Genomic DNA, 17672 nt, shown 5'->3' with positions numbered 1-17672 from the left:
TTTTATATTTGAGTGAGTGAGTGAGTGAGTGAGTGATCAGGTCCTTTTCAACTTCAAGCAACAGTTTCTGGTGACTTTAATATTTCATCAGAACTATAGTACTGTACTCTTCAGTGTCTGATACCTGCCTATTGTTCTTGTGAGAAGACAAAGTGGAACCAGACCAGTGCCAGTTTTGGTTCCTGTGATTATTCCAGAGTTCTAACGTTCTTGTGTATCTTGGAAGTCTTGGAGTTGATAAAAGGAGAGAGGAAAATCCCCTTGGGGAAACCATAGCACTTCTCAAGCTTAAGGAAACGATAAGGCAGATAAGCCATTATAAAAGGTGCAAGCTGGGCAAAGCTGACATAACCCATACTGTGAAAGGGAAGCAACCCCTCTTGACCAGCAGCTAATGGGCAGCATGTTGCCCCTGACTAGTGGTGCTTACTGTGTGACTAGATTTGTGTTTGCACCTCTGGTTCCTGTTATCCCCGGTTCCCATGCTGCAGTGGGAGGGGTTGTTTCTGACATGCACCTTTCCTAATGTGTAGGCTGCTCCAATCCACATGCCCTGGCACATAAGGGAGGAGTGTGGGTGTCTGTGTCTCTTTCAGGGCTTTAATGGTTTTCCATTACAGCTAGATGGTCATCACTGAGAGCCAGTGTGGTGTAGTGGTTAAGAGCAGTAGACTCGTAATCTGGTGAACCAGGTTTGATTCCCCGCTCCTCCACATGCAGTTGCTGGGTGACCTTGGGCTAGTCACACTTCTCTGAAGTCTCTCAGCCCCACTCACCTCACAGAGTGTTTGTTGTGGGGGAGGAAGGGAAAGGAGAATGTTAGCCACTTTGAGACTCCTTCGGGTAGTGATAAAGCAGGATATCAAATCCAAACTCTTCTTCTTCTCCCCTCTCTGTTACAGAAATTGATGAATGCAGATCTCAGCCGTGTATGAACGGAGGCTTGTGTAAAGATCGAATTGCCACTTTCCTGTGCTTGTGCAAAACTGGCTATACAGGACACCACTGTGAGTTGGGTAAGAGAATGTGCAAGTATGTGTGCCAGAAAGTCGCATGACGTTGTTGCCCATAGCACCACATCGGTGCTATGTCAGGGCGTACCATCAGTGTTACCATAAGCCCCATTGAGAAAGCCCTGGCCCGTGAGGGACTTAACATCGAGCCATTTCTGAACCAGGATTATTTCCTAGGAGACTTGCTGTGGCCCAGAGATTCAGCAGCAAAGTTGCAGCTGGAACATCTGAGGACTGATGGGGAGGCTTCTAATGCTTTTGCTCTCCCAACACTTCCTGCATCTGCCACTGGCACTAGATCCTGTGAGAGTCATAAGCAGCAGCAGCAGCTTAAGAAACCCAGTGAAGGACTAACATCTGGTTGCTTCAACAATCCATCCCAGGCCAGGAGCTCCAGCTGCAGAGTGGCATTTGTCAAAACACTGGAGAACTGGGGCGTTGTAATGTTGTACTGTTGTGTGTTCAATGTTTTTAAATAAGGACTTTAGTTAGGGAGGCCGGGTATACATACACCTAAAATAAAAATGTATAATTCTTTTTAGAGTACTGTGGTTTTCAGAGTAATGTAGCTTTTGATTTTATTTATTATTTAATTAGTTCCAATGTTTATATACTACCTAATGACAAAGTCCTCTGGGCGGTTAACCAAAATACAATAGGAGACAGAAGAAAATCAGCAATAGAGAATTGCATCCAGCAGAACAAATAGAAAAAGCAGTCAAAGAAATATTTATGACTGAAAATTTTGAATTCAGAAAGGACCAGGAAGCTTTTAGCAAGGGACCTGCCTTTCTGTATTAAGGTTCAGCCACCTGCAGAATGGGAATGCTAAAAGACAAGAAGAGTTTTGCTGCATCAGGCTAAAAGTCCATCTAGTCCAGTATCCTCTTCCCACAGTGGCTATCCAGGTGTTTTTAGGAGTCCCGCAAGGAGAACCTGAGTACAACGGCACTGTTCCTACCTCTGAATCCTAGCAACAGGCATGCAGAAGTATAATGCCTCTGAAAGTGGAGGCAAACCCTTTATTGAGATGGTCTTTGTATAGCAGCTATAGTATAAGGAGGCATTATCAACAGCAAGCTTCCCCTTCCTCCTGACAGCAGTGAAGAGATTTAGATGTGCAGTTGCAGGTGGAAGGCCCACTTTGGGCTAGGGATGAGAGAATGAGGAGATGGGAGAAAAGGGCAAAAGCAGAAGTGATACTGATAGGTAGAGTCCAAAGGAAAATGAATAGCCTTTACTGGATGAATATTTGGTGAAGGCCAGTGGATGAAGTCTGATCCGGCCCATATGTCAGTGCCAGTTTTATGCAGAGATCTGTCATTATAAATTAATAGAAAGGGTTTCTGGAACCCCAAGGCCATTTGAACTAGAACACTGAGACTTAATAGCTTTCTGAACTTTTTCACAGCCTGTGCTAGTTATTTCTGCTGCCACCAGATTTATACTGCTTTATTATCTCTGCTTTAAATATCTACCTTTTAATATTTAATAATATATGTATTTTCCCGTTGCTACTTGTTTTGATGTTTCTTACGGTTTTTACACGTGACCTAAAACAATTCAGTAAACCGGGGGGCAGGTTTGAAGTAAAATTTAAAACCCCATGCATTTGTGGGATGCAATTTTTGTTGAACTGCAGAAGGAGATTTATATTTCTCAGTATTAATTTGCCAGAAGAGGCTGTGCACCACCTCCAAAGTTAACCCACCAGTAGTACGTCTTCTGTCTTGCCTGGATTGAGATTGTGTGTATTGGCTGCCATCCAACCAATTACAGTTGTGTGAGTAATGTGAATGAATGGGTGTACATCATAGTATATAGGGGAGTGGATGCAGGGGATGCTGATGAAGGGTTGATGGTAGTCCACTTAGGTTGCTGGCTTGTTGAGGTAGCTGTGATAAGTGTTGTGGTGGCCCAGTTGAATGCATAGAGGTCTTGGTCATGATGGTGAGCACCAGGAAACTAAGGCTACTTAAAGTTTAGCAGGACTGCAGTTCAGATAAACTGTGCCAATTAGGCTTCTACTCTGTGTGCTCTCTACATAAATCTGAGCACTTTTAAAGCTGTGTACACACTATATAGTGTGCTGGACTATGCTGGATTTCGTCATCAATGCTGGCCCTTGTGGAAAGATAACTGCCTAGGTAGGAGAAGTGATTGACATTTTTCAACGTTACACCATCAAGTTGGATTTGTGGCACTGCAGAGGGGTTATTTTGTACTTGTTGGTGCAGCATTTTGGTTTTTTGGATGTTGAGTGATAGGCCAAGCTTTTCATAAGCTTCTGCAAAGATATTTAGGCTGGTTTGGAGGTCATCCTCTGAGTGTGCGCACACTATGTTGTCATCAGCATACTGAAGCTCTATGACGGAAGTTACGGTAACCTTATTCTTTGCTTTTAGCCTGCTCAGATTTAAGAGCTTTCCATCTGTTCAATATATGATTTCTACTCCGGTGGGGAGTTTCCCTTTGACAAAGTGTAGGATCATGGCAGTGAAAAGAATGCCAATTTGCAGAAGGACAGTCCACAGGGCATTACGATTTACAGTGTCAAAAGTCTTAGGTCAGTAAATGCCATATGCAGGGGTTGGTTTTGCTCTCTGCATTTTTCTTGAAGCTGTCAAGCGGTGAAAATCATGTCCACTGTCCCCCTAGAAGGCCAAAACCCATTTTGGGATTTAGGAAGGGTCACCTCGGATATTGTTAAGAGACAGTTTGCTAAGATCCTTGCAAGAATTTTGCCAGCTGCAGCTAATAGAGAGATGCCTCAAGAGTTTCCGCAATCAGTTCTGTCACCTTTTTAAAAAGAGATTGATAATTTTGGCATCCCTAAAGTCTTCTGGGATCTCTTCTCTTTCCCAGATTTTTTTTCAATGAGCTTGTGAAGTTGTTGTGTAAGTTCAATTTCACCCACTTTGAAGATTTCAGCAGGTATCCCATCAGGTCCACTAGCTTTGTTGTTTTTCATTTGGTTAATAATCTCCTATCTTCCAATGAACTGGAAAGGGGTAACATAAAACAAAACGATGCTTTTTAAAAAGCCACATTGACCGATTATGGGGAGAATAACAATGTCATTGAAATACCCAAGTCATCTTCTTGGGATATGGCATAGAAAGGCTCATCTTGCTAGAAACTGTGCCTTAAAATGTGGGGGGGGGGAATAAACTTTATTATGTAACAATATTTCAATTATGTTGCTTAATAACATCGCCTTGTTTCTCTGTGGAACGACTTTGTGACTGGGAGGGGAAATTGGCAAAAGCAAGCTTTGGATGATCAGTGATCTCTTTCATGAGAGTGTTTTCTTTAAACTTGCTGAACTGAGTAACAGGGGAAGACTGCATAACTTCCCATTATATTCATATTTTCAGATAGGAAAAATTCTGTTTTCAGGTATGAGAAATGAAGACACAAAACCAAGCCCAAGCCCTTAATACAGTTGACATAGAAAGCCCTGCCTTCTGACAGGAATGGAAGGAATGGCATGGAACACACCTACTTGCTTATTAAAGAATGGAGCAGTGCAGGCTTGAAGAAATGCCATTGTCTATTAATGAGGGGGAGGGGGTGCAATATAAAAACAGGCAGTTGGTTCACTAACCAATTTTTTATACTGTAGTAGTTATTAATTTTCTTTATTCATATAATACATTCCTATCAATTCTAAAGTACTTTTTAACTTGCATAATGCTTCATTTACAAATTCTTATTTGTGCTTGCAAACAGGATGTAAGATGTGAGGTTTATCCTTTGGAAATCCCCTTCCTAAGGCCAATTATTAGTGCTAATATGCTCTTAAATATGACTGTTCATTTCTTAGGACACAGTGTTAGGAGTTCTGGGTGTCCCTTTCTCTTTTTCCATCCCCACCTAAAAGCTGCTTTATGCGGAGCTGCTACCTTTGTAGGGTTTCTTCCCAGCAACAATAAAATAGCCTCTTACCCTGGTGTCGGGGACCTTTTGGTGAATCCTGTGTGCTGTTACCAGGCAAGACTATATCTGTTAATGAAGTGATAATTTTAAAGCATCAGTTGGTGAAGTACCGTATTTTTCCGTGTATAAGACGCCCCCATGTATAAGATGCCACTTATTTTGGGGGACTCCAAATTAAGAAAACACCCCTCAGCACTACCCGTGTATAAGACGAGCCCCAATTTTAAACCTACTTTTTTGGTTTTTTTAAAAAACACCTAGTCTTATACACAGAAAAATACAGTAGAAGTGCTTGCCATCAAACCTCCCTGCAACCCCATTGCTCTTTGCAAAAATAAATATCAATTAATGTACTGTAAACAACACTTACACCATCATATAGCTACAGCTGGCAAGAGTTAAAATTATCTTGCTTCTCCCCTCTTCCTGCCCCACTATTTATGCAGAATTAAAACTGTTTTGCCACAACAGAGTTTAAGATGAGGAAGAAAAACACAAAGTTCTTCACTTTCTACCCCATTACTGCTGGTTTTCTACCTTTGATAGTGTTGTTGTGCTGATGAAGCCACTGTACTGCTCCCCCTCTCCCTTCTGCATTCTCTACAGAGATTGATGAATGCCTGTCTGATCCATGCAAGAATGGTGGGAGCTGCACAGATCGACCAGGATCCTTTGCCTGTCATTGTCCTGAGGGTTTCATTGGAACTCAGTGTGAAACGGGTAAATAGTCTGTTGACCCTTCTTGGAACTTCTATCACTACTTCCTACTAGCAATTCAAGATCACTGGAATCTCCCAAATATCCTTAAGCTGCTCCATCTGTTCCGCTGGTACTAACATATCCCACTTTCTTTTAGCATAAATTTCTTAATATTGGTAACAGTTCAGGTTCAAAGGCAAAGCTTTGAAAGAGGTTATTCTTGGAAAACCTGAGTTATTTTCTTTAACCAATTCAGCTGCCATAGGCTGTGTGAGCCTCACACAGTAGTCATACGAAAGTTAGCATTATTCTAACCCATAGAAAATGCTATTTAAAGACCTTTCTAACTCAGAAGGTTTCAAACGGCATGGTGTCATGCACTAGCTGGCTAATACACATTATCAACTTTAAAAAATAGCAAGGTTGCTCTTTTCCTCAATTTGGATCAAAGCTGGCTTCTGGGGAAAACATCCAAATGCTGCATTTCATGATAGAATAGATACAGGATAGATAGGGACGTGGGTGGTGCTGTGGGTTAAACCACAGAGCCTAGGGCTTGCCGATCAGAAGGTTGGCGGTTCGAATCCCCGCGACGGGGTGAGCTCCCGTTGCTCGGTCCCAGCTCCTACCAACCTAGCAGTTCGAAAGCACATCAAAGTGCCAGAAGCGGCTTAGTCATGCTGGCCACATGCCCCCAAAGCTGTACGCCGGCTCCCTTGGCCAATAAAGTGAGATGAGCACCGCAACCCCAGAGTCGGTGATGACTGGACCTAATGGTCAGGGGTCCTTTTACCTTTACTTAGATCAGTGTTTCCCAACCTTGGGCCTCCAGCTGTTTTTGGACTACAACTCCCATCATCCCTAGCTAGCAAGACCAGTGGTCAGGGATGGTGGGAATTGTAGTTCAAAAACAGCTGGAGGCCCAAGGTTGGGAAACACTGACTTAGATATAGATTGTGGCTAATGTTGTAGATAGGTGTACACAGCCAAGGTCTCCCCATGGAAGCAACTCATCTGTAGTGAGTGGCTATGGTCTAATAAGAGGTATGCAAAATCTTGAACAGGAAATTCTGTAACTCAGAAGTAAATGGTTTGGTGCTGCATGTAAGCAGCAATTAGACAGGCTTAAGGAAACATGCCACCATCTATCTTGAATTTCTGCTGATTTCTTATTTACCGGGGAGATTAATATACTGTGCAGATGGATGGCCCCAGGGAGGGTTTTCACGTGGAGCTAATGCACTGTACTACAGCAGGCATCTTTGCAAGGGATTCTCCACCAGATGCAGAGTCATCCTCTTAATTCCATGTGACACCTCCTACAGATATCTGAGTGAGTGTATTTATGCCCTCCAGAAGTGGATGCCTGTGAATCAAACCCTTGTCGGAACGGAGGAGATTGCGAAAATTACAGTGGCTCCTACCTGTGTGTCTGCCCAGAGGGCTTCTTTGGCTACCATTGTGAAATAGGTAAGCTGATACAGAATGGGAGCACACATAGTACATGCAAAGGTTCTTAGTAGCCTTTTAGGAAAGGTAGATGGGGGGGGACAGTATTTAGTCTGATCCTCTCCTGACATATTTTCCTAAGGGAGCCTGCACTGTCTTGAAGAACCACTGTTCTGAACTGTTCGTTTTGCACTTCTTCCCCAGCTAGTGACCCCTGTTTCTCCAACCCCTGTGGGAGCAGAGGCTACTGCCTGCCCAGTAACGGATCTCACATCTGTACCTGCAAAGTGGGCTATACTGGCAACAACTGTGAGAAAGGTAAAAAAGCCATTTCCATAGTTGTCTGAAATAGAGTCATTGCTAACCATGCTGATCCCAGAAAATGGTAGACATATAGCAGGCAATAAAATCCTTTTTAAAATAGGTTGGGTTTTTTAATTGAGTTTTTCGAAATGAATAACATCACTTTTTATATCTTACAAATAACAGTAGTAAACTACAAAAGAAAAGGAAGAAAAACACAACATTCAAACCGACATTGTATTTTACAGAATGCAAAGCAAACCTATTCAGAAGGTGATTAAAATCAGCATCAGCTTAAAAGAACTAAAACACATGCAACTTCTATATGTCTAAACATGCAACTTCTATTTTTTCTAAACAAAAAATGTTTTCATCAGGCACCAAAAAGAAAAGAATAAAGTGAAGGTGCCTGCCAGATGTCAATAGTCAGGGATTTCTAAAGTGTAGTAGGTGATGCCACATGAAAAGACCAATTTCTTAAAAATGCAGAACAAGTATTACATGGCACCTTAACACTGCCAGTTTCACAGATCAAATCAGCTGAATGGGTATATATGGTGTAAGGCAATCCCAGAAGTAAACTGATCCTAAGCTGTGAAGGGCTTCATATATGTTTGTTGAAAGTTGGGTTACTTTGGTGATTCTTGTCCAGTTGAACTGAACTGAAACCAGAAGAGAATATCATTCAAGGATCCAGTGCTAGATCTTAAGAGTCAAATGAGTAAACTAATGGGAGCCAAGGGCCCACAGAACCTTGCTGTAGCATTACTACCCAGTATGAATGCTCATCAAGAACTTGTTCCCACTGGGGCAAAGTAGATGAGCACATTCCCATCTGTTGTGCTCATAATGCACCATGTGATGTGGATTCTCTTTGCAGATCTGCATACTCAGTATCCCCTCAAAAAAGTTATGAAAGTTAATGCAGTTCAGAATTCCATATTTGAAACACAGCATGTTTAATGCTAGCATTCTGCCAGTCTTGCCTTAATATATTAAGTTTATATTAATCATAAACTATGCATTCCCCAACCTTGGGTCCCCAGGTATTATTGGACTTCAGTTCCCACCATTCTTGATCACGCTGGGTGGGAATGATGGGGGTTGGAATCCAACAGCAACTGGAGACCCAAGATTGGGGAAGGCTGCCTTACCTGCTTCCTCTTGTATGAAAAATACGATAATGAGATGAGGGAGGGCAATAATTCTGTTTGTTAACATGTATTATGCTTCCTTTTCTTTCATTTGCATTGACACCTTGAAGAGCTGCTGCCACCAACGTCATTAAAGGTGGAAAAGGTGGAGGAGACAGGGCTGACAATCTCTTGGCGCCCTCCCATGGACCCGGCTGCCAAGCAAATGATTGATGGCTACGCCGTGACGTACGTATCCTTCGACGGCTCTTACCGCTGGACTGATTATGTGGACCGAAGCCGTGCTGCCCACCATTTGCGGGCACTAGCCTCCGGCAAAGCCTACAATATTTCTGTCTTTTCAGTCAAACGCAAATCGAACAACAAGAATGATATCAGCAGGCCCGTCATGCTCGTCACTCGTACTAGTGAGTAGCTCATTCAGCGGGATAGAGTGGTGGGTGCAGAAATGCCTGGCTCCAGCAGTGAGGCAACTGTGTTTGCAGGTCTCTTTCAGACCCATAGAGGCACACAGCACGTTTCCCAAGCGATATGGAACAACAGAGCACAATGTATTTTGTTTATAAGAGGAGTTTCTTCCCTACCAATCCGGTGTCATTGCTGTCACACAACAAATTAAGTTTATATATTCAAAACACAAAAAACATTGGCCTGCACCCATGAATTTCCACTCCTCCACCCCCGGTACTTGTTCTCCTGCAGTGGCATCTATAGAAGTAAAAGTTGCTGTTAAAAAGAAATATGTAGTGGAAGTTCCATCTCCGAAACAAAACAATTACCACACCCCACACAATTGTCACTCGAGAAACATTTGTAGAAGAACATCTTGTTTCTCAGTGTCTACTAATCCTTTAAGTATAATGATGTAATAGAGTCCAGAAGAGGCTAAATTGCTTGGATTTTGCTTTAGGTGCATAGCAAATATTGTAAAAGGAAGAAGGAGAAAAAAACGAAGGGGGAAATGCAATATCCATTCCCATTAACATGAAGAATCCAACAATCCATTAAAAAGTTAAGAATGATGCATCAGACTTATTTAAACATATGCATTTATATAAGCCATTGAAATTGGTGTCCAAATGAGATTGTCGATTATAAGATATGTTCAGATGTCAAAATGGACGTAAGATCTTCAGTCCACTAATAGATGGTGGGTATTTGGGTTTTTCTAGTGGTGTTTGAAATGCCCCCAACAAGGTGTTAAAGTGCTTGTTCCCTGATAGCATTCTATGCCTAGCTTTCCTCGCTAAGCCAACAGTAGTGGTCTCTGAACTATATGTAATAGCTGGCTTTTTTATTTATCTTTTTTTAAGCATAGAATTTCTAAGAAAAGGAATAAAAAATATAGTGGAATCACAACAGTGGAATTATCCACTGTATAGTGATGCTCGTTTGGAATGTATGTTTGCTCAAAGTAGAGTCCTGGCGGGCAAGGGAAATTCCATCTAATCAGAGAGTATGATTGAATTTCTTTTTTTGGTAGGGAAAACAGATGCCAACAAAATGACAAATGATCTTGGGGAAGATCTGCTTGCACTCTCTCCCCCCCCCCCGACTTTCAATTTTACTGAATGCCCCCCCCCGCACCACCGCCTCTCTAGACTTTAACAAAACATGCAAGGAGCATTCAGTAAAATTGAAAGACAGCATATTGAAACCTGATGAAAGAAGAGGATTTTATGCTCTTATAACCTGCAACAAGATAATGATTAAAAGCAAAAGGAGAGGTGAAGCAGAAATTTTATATTAGGTAATGAGGCTGCCCTGAGAGATGTTGCAAACAATAGACTTTTTTTCCTAGAGGAGGGAAAATATCTCTGCCTCAAGGGCATGAACTTATAAAGCCAGAAAGAAACCACCCTGAGGGTAGATTTATTGCATAACTGTTATTATTTTACTCTGAAATTCTTAGTGATGCTCACTGTTTCGAAAGAACCAGATAGACCATTGCACCAATCTCTTCTATTGTGCTGTACATATTTCTTGTCAACCAGCTGAAGTTGGAGGCCTTTAATACAGAGCACACATTATGCTTAAAACCAGGCTTCCTCAACCTTGGCCCACCAGGTGTTTTTTGGCCTACAACTCCCATGATCCCTAGCTAGCAGGACCAGTGGTCAGGGATGATGGGAATTGTAGTCTCAAAACATCAGGAGGGCCGAGGTTGAGGAAGCCTGCTTAAAACCTCCTTGCTATAACTAATGTGTGTATCCCATGAACTGTTGAGGGAGCTGAGAGTCTCCCATCATTCACCATCAGAGACTTTTGCTGCTTTGTAATCCTTTAAGAATTATATGGAAAAGGCTTCACTGGTAGTTGTCCATCGTCAGTTTAGCCTGTAACAATCCATTACTTTAGGCATTTCCATATGCACGTGTGGTTTCTCCCCCATGTCAATTATGCCACTTTGTCAACCTTAATGGGATGGGGATTGTACTGTTTCACATGACGGAACTAGCAGGATTGGTTGAGTGATACTGACTGAACAATCCTGGTGCACAGATAATTTATAGGAAACAGTGCTGCAGATTTGCCATACGCATTCCTCTGTAGCCTTCTAACTCCTTCTATAGCTTGTGGGATATTTGCATGCATATGATGTGTCTTACTCCCATACTAGTTAGCACCCTTTGCTTTTAACTACTTTCCTACTCACTTCTGCTTTAGTCCTACAGCATTAAGTTGGCCACACAGGAAGCTGCCCATCTGGATGGAGCCTTAGTTCACAAATTTATACCATTGAGCTTTTTTTTTTAATGCTCTTGGGCAATCAGCTGGTAACACCACATCGGCAGATCTCAGTTTGACAAATCACTTAGCGTATTCACAGGAACATCTTGCTGTTACCAGTCAAGAACAAGCCAAACGCTGTACATGGTTCATACATAGCAAGCCCTTCATCTCCCTCACCACTATGAGGTTATATGGAGCCTGTAAATAGAAGAAATCATGCTTTGAATAAGTATGGTGCCAGTGTCTGCTGAGAGAGCCTACCTTGATGTCTGGGGCATTCTGTGGTTTCTATAAATTGTAGGTTTATCCTGGCTATGCTAATCCTCTGTGTGATTTGGCATTAAAGCTCTTTTAGGTAGGGGTTAGCTATATTGGACTCTGCTGCATGGGAAGCATAACTCACCCTTCCTAGGTATTGCCATCCATGTGGGCTAAGGAGCTCAAGGTGGCATGCCTGGTTCTCCTCCATTTTATACTCACAGCAACCTGGAGAAACTATGACTGGTCCAACATCAACTCTATGGTTCTATCACCTAGTGAGCTTTATGTGTGAGTGGGGATTTGAACCATGGTCTCCCAGGCCTACCCTTAACACTAATCACTACGCAACACCAACTTTACTACGTGACTGTGCCATATGGTGTCTTATGGGTGACCCTTGAATGCAAAGAAGGGTCCCATGAGGTTGCAAGATGTCATGTCCTATACTCCCAGTAAGGGAGGGAGCCCTCTGCTGTAGAAGTCCTGCCAGAAAGCCCAGACTGACCCTTTTCTTCTGTAGGAAACTACTGAGATGAGAAGGAGGCCTCCAGCGGGGCAGGGCTCACCCATGAGGATCAAGTGAGTGTGTCACTGTCAAGTGGGGTGAGTCGTAACCGCCTCCTGCATTTCCCCTCTCTCATCCTGCCAGGACCTCACCCAGTGGAGGGATTTGAAATTGCCAATGTGACTGCTACAACCATTACTGTGCAATGGGCTCTCCACAGGCTCAAGTACGCCACGGTCAGCAAGGTGCGTGTGTCCATACGGCAGCCGGATGATGTGGAGGATCGTGCTGTGGAGTTAAACAATACAGTGACAAAATACACATTCTGGTGAGAAAGAAGCAAGAGACTTCCTGGGGATGGAGGGAGGGAGGTGATGGTGAATGAAAGTAGGTCAGGTGGTGGCTTGTTACTTAGCCAGTCAGTGGTGCTGGGAGGCAATGAAGAACATAAAAAGACCCTGCTGGATTCGGCCATTGGCCTATCTAGCCCAGCATCCTGTTCTCACAGTGGCCAACCAGATGCCTGTGGGAAACCCACAAGCAGGACTCAGTACAAGAGCACTCTCCCTTCCCTTGGTTTCCAGTGTGGTCCTGAGCTATTTAAGGCTTTATAGGTCAAAACCAGCACTTTGAATTGGGCCCGGAAACTAATCGGCAGCCCATGCAATCAAGCCAGAATTGGTGTTATAATGCTCAAACAGTCTTCCCTGCAGAGCAACCTGGCTGCTGAATGTTGTACCAGCTGAAGTTTCCAAACCGTCTTCAGAAGCTGCCCCATGTATAATGTGTTGTAGTAATCTAACCTAGAGGTTACCAGAGCATAGACAACAGAATTTAGGCTATCCCTGTCCAGATAGGGGTGCAACTGTGCTACCAAGCTGGTGGAGGGCACTCCGCACCACCAAGGCTACCTGATCCGCAAGCAACAGCAATGAATCCAGAAGTACCCCCAAGTTATATACCTGCCCCTTCAGAGGGTATGTAGCTACGTCAATATCATGCCACTTCCCATCCATTTGGTCTAGGGAAATGCTCACTAACAGTGCCTCAGTCTTATCTGAATCAAGGCAAGACCACAGTCCAGCACATCCACATATACAGGTGTAAGAAGTAGAGTTTTGTTTGACAATATTCTTCAAAGCATCAGGTGACCCCACTCAACAATTTCATGTAGATGTTAAGCAGCATGGGGGATAAAATTGAACCCTGAGGAACCCTCCAAGGGGCTGAAGAGCACTCCCCAAATATCATCCTCTGGAAATGATAATCAAAGTAGAACCAGAACCACTGCAAAGTAGAGCCACCAACTCAGGCAGCTGCTCCAGAAGGTTACCATGGTTGATGGTATTGAAAGCAACTGAGAGGTCAAGGAGAAATTAACAGACATTGTCTCTCTCTTGCCAGAGATAATAATCAAAAAGGGTGACCAAGTAGTTTCTTTGCCAAAACCCTGATTGAACTGGATCTAGAAAATCAGTTCCTCCCAAAGTGCCTGGATCAGGTCTGTGACCACCTGCTCAATAACCTTAACCAAGAAAGGGAGAGTGGCAACTGGTCAGTAATGACTTAAGATTTTATCAAGCAGGCAGGGACCACCCCCTTTTGCAAGAAGGCATTAATCACCTCTCTGGCCCAGGCAGCTGCTACTTTTTTATCAGCCAAGAAGGACAAGGGTCCAGAGTGTAAGTGGTCACCCTGATGGATCCACACACCTTGTCCAGATCCTTGAGCCTTACCAAATGAAACACATGAAACACATTCAACACAACAAGACTAGACTGTACTCTGGGCACCTCTTGAGATTTATCTGTTCTAACAGCGGAGTCAATTGATTTTATCCTCAAAATGCTTTGCAAACAAGTCACAGTGAGCTACTGTCGGTTCTGCTACTTCCTTTGGGCCAGACTGTACTATCTGGAAAAGCTCTGCCAGATGGCATAGTGAGGATGCAGTGGAGGCAGCAGTAGATGACTTCTTTACTGCCTTCACTACTGCTGTTAGGCTAGATGATGAGCCCTCGCCAGTGTTTTCTTCCACTTGCGTTCAAGCCATCTCCCAGCTTGTTTCATTGCCCTGAGCTCCGAGGTATAACTTGAGACTCTTCAATTAGAAAGAATTTGAGGCTCAGATGGGATGGAAAGGAATTTGGAATTGACATTGCTTTCAGGTATTTGCCTCATGCATTCAACAGCTCTCTGTGTGCAGTAGATATTTGTTCACATTTCTATCTGAGTGGGTAGTTTATGCAAGTCTCTGACTCAGCAGCAGTCAATAAGCTTGTTCTTTGTTCCCAAATCATAGCATCTGACTGAGACTTACCCAGCGTATCTAATCTTCCAACAGGGACCTTCAGCCAGGGCAGAAGTATCTTATTCACATGTGGACCTTGAGTGGCCTCAGTGCAGAAGACCATCCCACTGAGAGCTTTGCTACTGCACCCGTCTACGTGTGGACACGTGAGTTTGATAGAAAATTCCCCGACTTGCTTCTTGCCATCCCACCTTTATTGCCCACTAACCAACTTTTTAAAAGCACTTTTTCCCCTGTGGTGAATCGTACTTGGCCTGAGCATTAGGTTCAGAGTTGGAGCTCAAAATGCTTAAGGGAGAGTCAGGTACAAGAGTCCTATTTAACAACAAACTCCTATAAGGCTATGTACCATACTACTTTTCATTAATATATGTTCAGAATAACTGAAAAGCTCTTTTCCATGTGTGTATATGTCCATTTTATATTTAATATTGCACAACTGCAACTATCAAACTTTTTTTGCTAGATTTTTGAAGCGCTTTAAGGAGGTACCTGCTAAATCTGGAAACTTCTTTTTGCAAGTGCAACTAGCAGTTCTATGGTAGAGGGGGTTTTTCTCTCTGCAGAGCTGTTACAGGCATCCTTTGGATAGTGCCTATGACAGTCCCTCCTTTGCTCCCATGTCTTTGAACAGTTTCTCTTTCTTCTCTGGGAAGGCAATGCCTGTTTCCTGGTAGAATCCCAATGGCCAAATAACAACTGAGCCACCCAGAGGCTTGCAGCTGGGTAAGAGGGCACTTTTGTTTAACCATTTAAGAAAGCATGGTGGAAAGAGAACAGTTTTGCCTCCAAGGGCTCCCTGCCCTTGTTTCAACTGCCCAGCGGATGAGAAGAATAAAGGGCAATTGAAAGGAATTCCACATTGATCTTCCTCCTTCTCCCTGAACAGGACCTCTTCCTCCTAGAAACCTCACGGCATCCAGAGTCACAGCCACCTCTGTTCAGATGGTCTGGGACCAGCCCCTGGTTGGCACAGTGGAAGGTTACATCATCAATGTCACCACCAGTCAAAGTGTGAAGAGCCGCTATGTACCCAATGGGAAGCTATCTTCCTACACAGTGCGTGACCTGAACCCAGGTCAAAGATATCGCTTATCAGTGATGGCTGTTCAAAACACAGATCAAGGACAAGTAACTAGCGAGCCTGCCCACCTGTACATTACGGCCTGTAAGTCCAGCCTCCCATTCCCCATGTTCATAGCTTCCTGCAAGCCTTTTGTTTCTTTTGTAATATGACATTATGTGGGCCCTAGCCTCTTAGGATGTCAGCATGTATATTCAACATATCATCATATCATGAGAGGGAGAGAGACAGATCCATCTACAGCAAAAGATAATGTTCTCTGTGATGAGGAATTTTCTAAGCGAGAGCAGAGAATATCCTTTTACATGCTGCTGCCCTGGGGATATGTGAGTGAGCAAGAAACAATTAATTACAAAATTAGAAAGGTCCTCTTTAACACCCCCCTTGCTTTTGCTCATTTTGAATTTAATATCCTTGCAGATATTAAGAGAGCAAGTAAATTGTGCTTTTTCAACAAAAAAATCAGCCAAGGAAGAGGGCTGAATCCAATTAGAATTGTGACCTTCAGAGGACTTAACCCATTCCCACAGTACTGTGCTGTCTGCTATTTTGTTGGTGTGGGAGCATGATCATTGAGAAATAAAACTACCACCACCACCGCACCAAAGCTTAATCATAGCTACACAACCACTGCTGTAAACATTTTTTAAGGGAGTGGGAGATTCAGCTGGAGAGGGGCCTCCAAGGAAGATCTTATTATGTGGGCAGGTTCAAGTGGAAAGAGGCAGTCCCTCAGGTACTTGGGTCCTAAGCCATTTAAGGCTTTATAGGTCAATAGAAGTAGCCTAAATTGTACCTGGAGAAGGAGTTGGTGTAGCTGTATTAAAGCTGGCATGATTCACCCAGTCCCAGTAAAACATGATATTCTCTGGTCTGCAGTGCAGAAGGATGGCACCCCAGAAAGGCGCTGGAGCCAAACAGGGCATCCCCGTGTGCTGAGAAACCGGGTCCCCCCGGCATTCCTGCCAGAACTGCGTCTGCTTGCTGATCACAATGCCCCTGAGGAACCCTCACAAGCACCTAGGTAAAGAATGGGACTCAGTTGCCATGCAAAACGAAGCAGATTACACATTGTGACTCATGAGGTGCTGAATATGTCAGTTCAGCTGACACTGTATCACAAATGAGAATGTCCAAGTGTTTTTTTCTTTTTAAAGGTTTACAGAGCTAGTGGATGGCAGAGGGAGGATCACCACTAAATTCAGCAACTTGCCCAGTAGATCTGTCACTGTAAGAACACGTAAGTGCCCTCCATCCTCCCTACTTGTATTCTTTGTCTCCTAGCGGTGCACTAATCCTCAGGCTAAGGTATTGTTGGCTTCCTTTTCTAGAACCTGAGGCTCCCATGAAAGTGGAAGAAAATGGGGAGGAATCGACCAAACAGGTCAGCCAGGCACTGCACCTATCAGAACCTGAGAACAGCAAGAGGGAAAGTAAGTTTAAAGAGATAACGAGCATCTCTGGAATAATCCAGAAGTCAAAGATGGTACAAGGCCACACAAATAAAACGCACAAATAAAATATAAGTCTGCTAAAAATGAAAACACACTTAAAAGCCTTGGATAGCATCTTTGCCTGACACCAAAAGAATAACAATGTTTGCAACAGGGGAATTCCACAAATGGGTTGCCATCCACCTTCCATTGGAGAAACACCTCAAGGAACAGGCACTTTAGGGGAGAAATAGATTTGTTGTGATAATAATTAGGATTACTCTCTTGTTCTAAAGAAATAGTAATTGCTGGATGAGCCCAGCTAGAAATAGAACTTCTCTCCTTTTTATTATTTGTCATATACTCTCACTGCTACTTAAACCACCTGTCAGTCTAGTCTAGTGTTCTTTGATAGGATTCTCACTGCTGTGAATTGAACAGTGGACCATGAGCTAACTACTACTCAAGCCAAATATATATATATTGTCTAGAACATTTTTGTAGGCATAACACTAAGGAGGTTAAAGGAGGCTATCTTGCTGCTGTATGTGTAATCCTGAACAATATGCACAGGGATTGAGTATTGGTCTCTGTATATACCCTGATGGGATGTCATGTGGACCATTAACTACACTAACAAATCGAACAAAAAATGGGCCATGTCTGATCAGTAGTGACGTTCACAGGGATATAGAAAGGAACAGCAAGATAAAATTATGCATAGCCTGTTAAACAGTAATAAGCTTCTGTTTTAATAGAGACACATGTAAGGATGTGCACATGTATTTG

At 43.2% G+C, this 17672-nt stretch overlaps 1 protein-coding gene across 2 annotated transcripts in view; it reads left to right on the top strand.

Moving 5' to 3' along the window:
* The window catches only part of SNED1 (sushi, nidogen and EGF like domains 1), a 69159-nt gene that overhangs the window by 43551 nt on the left and 7936 nt on the right, over positions 1 to 17672 (top strand). For both annotated transcript variants that reach the window (XM_081863108.1, XM_081863109.1), the window contains 11 exons: positions 903 to 1016; positions 5559 to 5672; positions 7008 to 7121; positions 7305 to 7418; positions 8668 to 8964; positions 12201 to 12384; positions 14400 to 14512; positions 15256 to 15534; positions 16330 to 16474; positions 16608 to 16690; positions 16782 to 16883. In XM_081863108.1, coding sequence (XP_081719234.1) covers positions 903 to 1016; positions 5559 to 5672; positions 7008 to 7121; positions 7305 to 7418; positions 8668 to 8964; positions 12201 to 12384; positions 14400 to 14512; positions 15256 to 15534; positions 16330 to 16474; positions 16608 to 16690; positions 16782 to 16883 — 1659 coding nt within the window. The remainder of the gene's footprint in view (positions 1 to 902; positions 1017 to 5558; positions 5673 to 7007; positions 7122 to 7304; positions 7419 to 8667; positions 8965 to 12200; positions 12385 to 14399; positions 14513 to 15255; positions 15535 to 16329; positions 16475 to 16607; positions 16691 to 16781; positions 16884 to 17672) is intronic.

Source organism: Podarcis erhardii (genome assembly GCF_964252035.2).
Source record: "Podarcis erhardii genome assembly, chromosome: 5".
Classification (NCBI taxonomy): domain Eukaryota; kingdom Metazoa; phylum Chordata; class Lepidosauria; order Squamata; family Lacertidae; genus Podarcis; species Podarcis erhardii.
The sequence above is the reverse complement of the archived record's forward strand: the minus strand, read 5'-3'. Positions and strand labels throughout refer to the sequence as shown.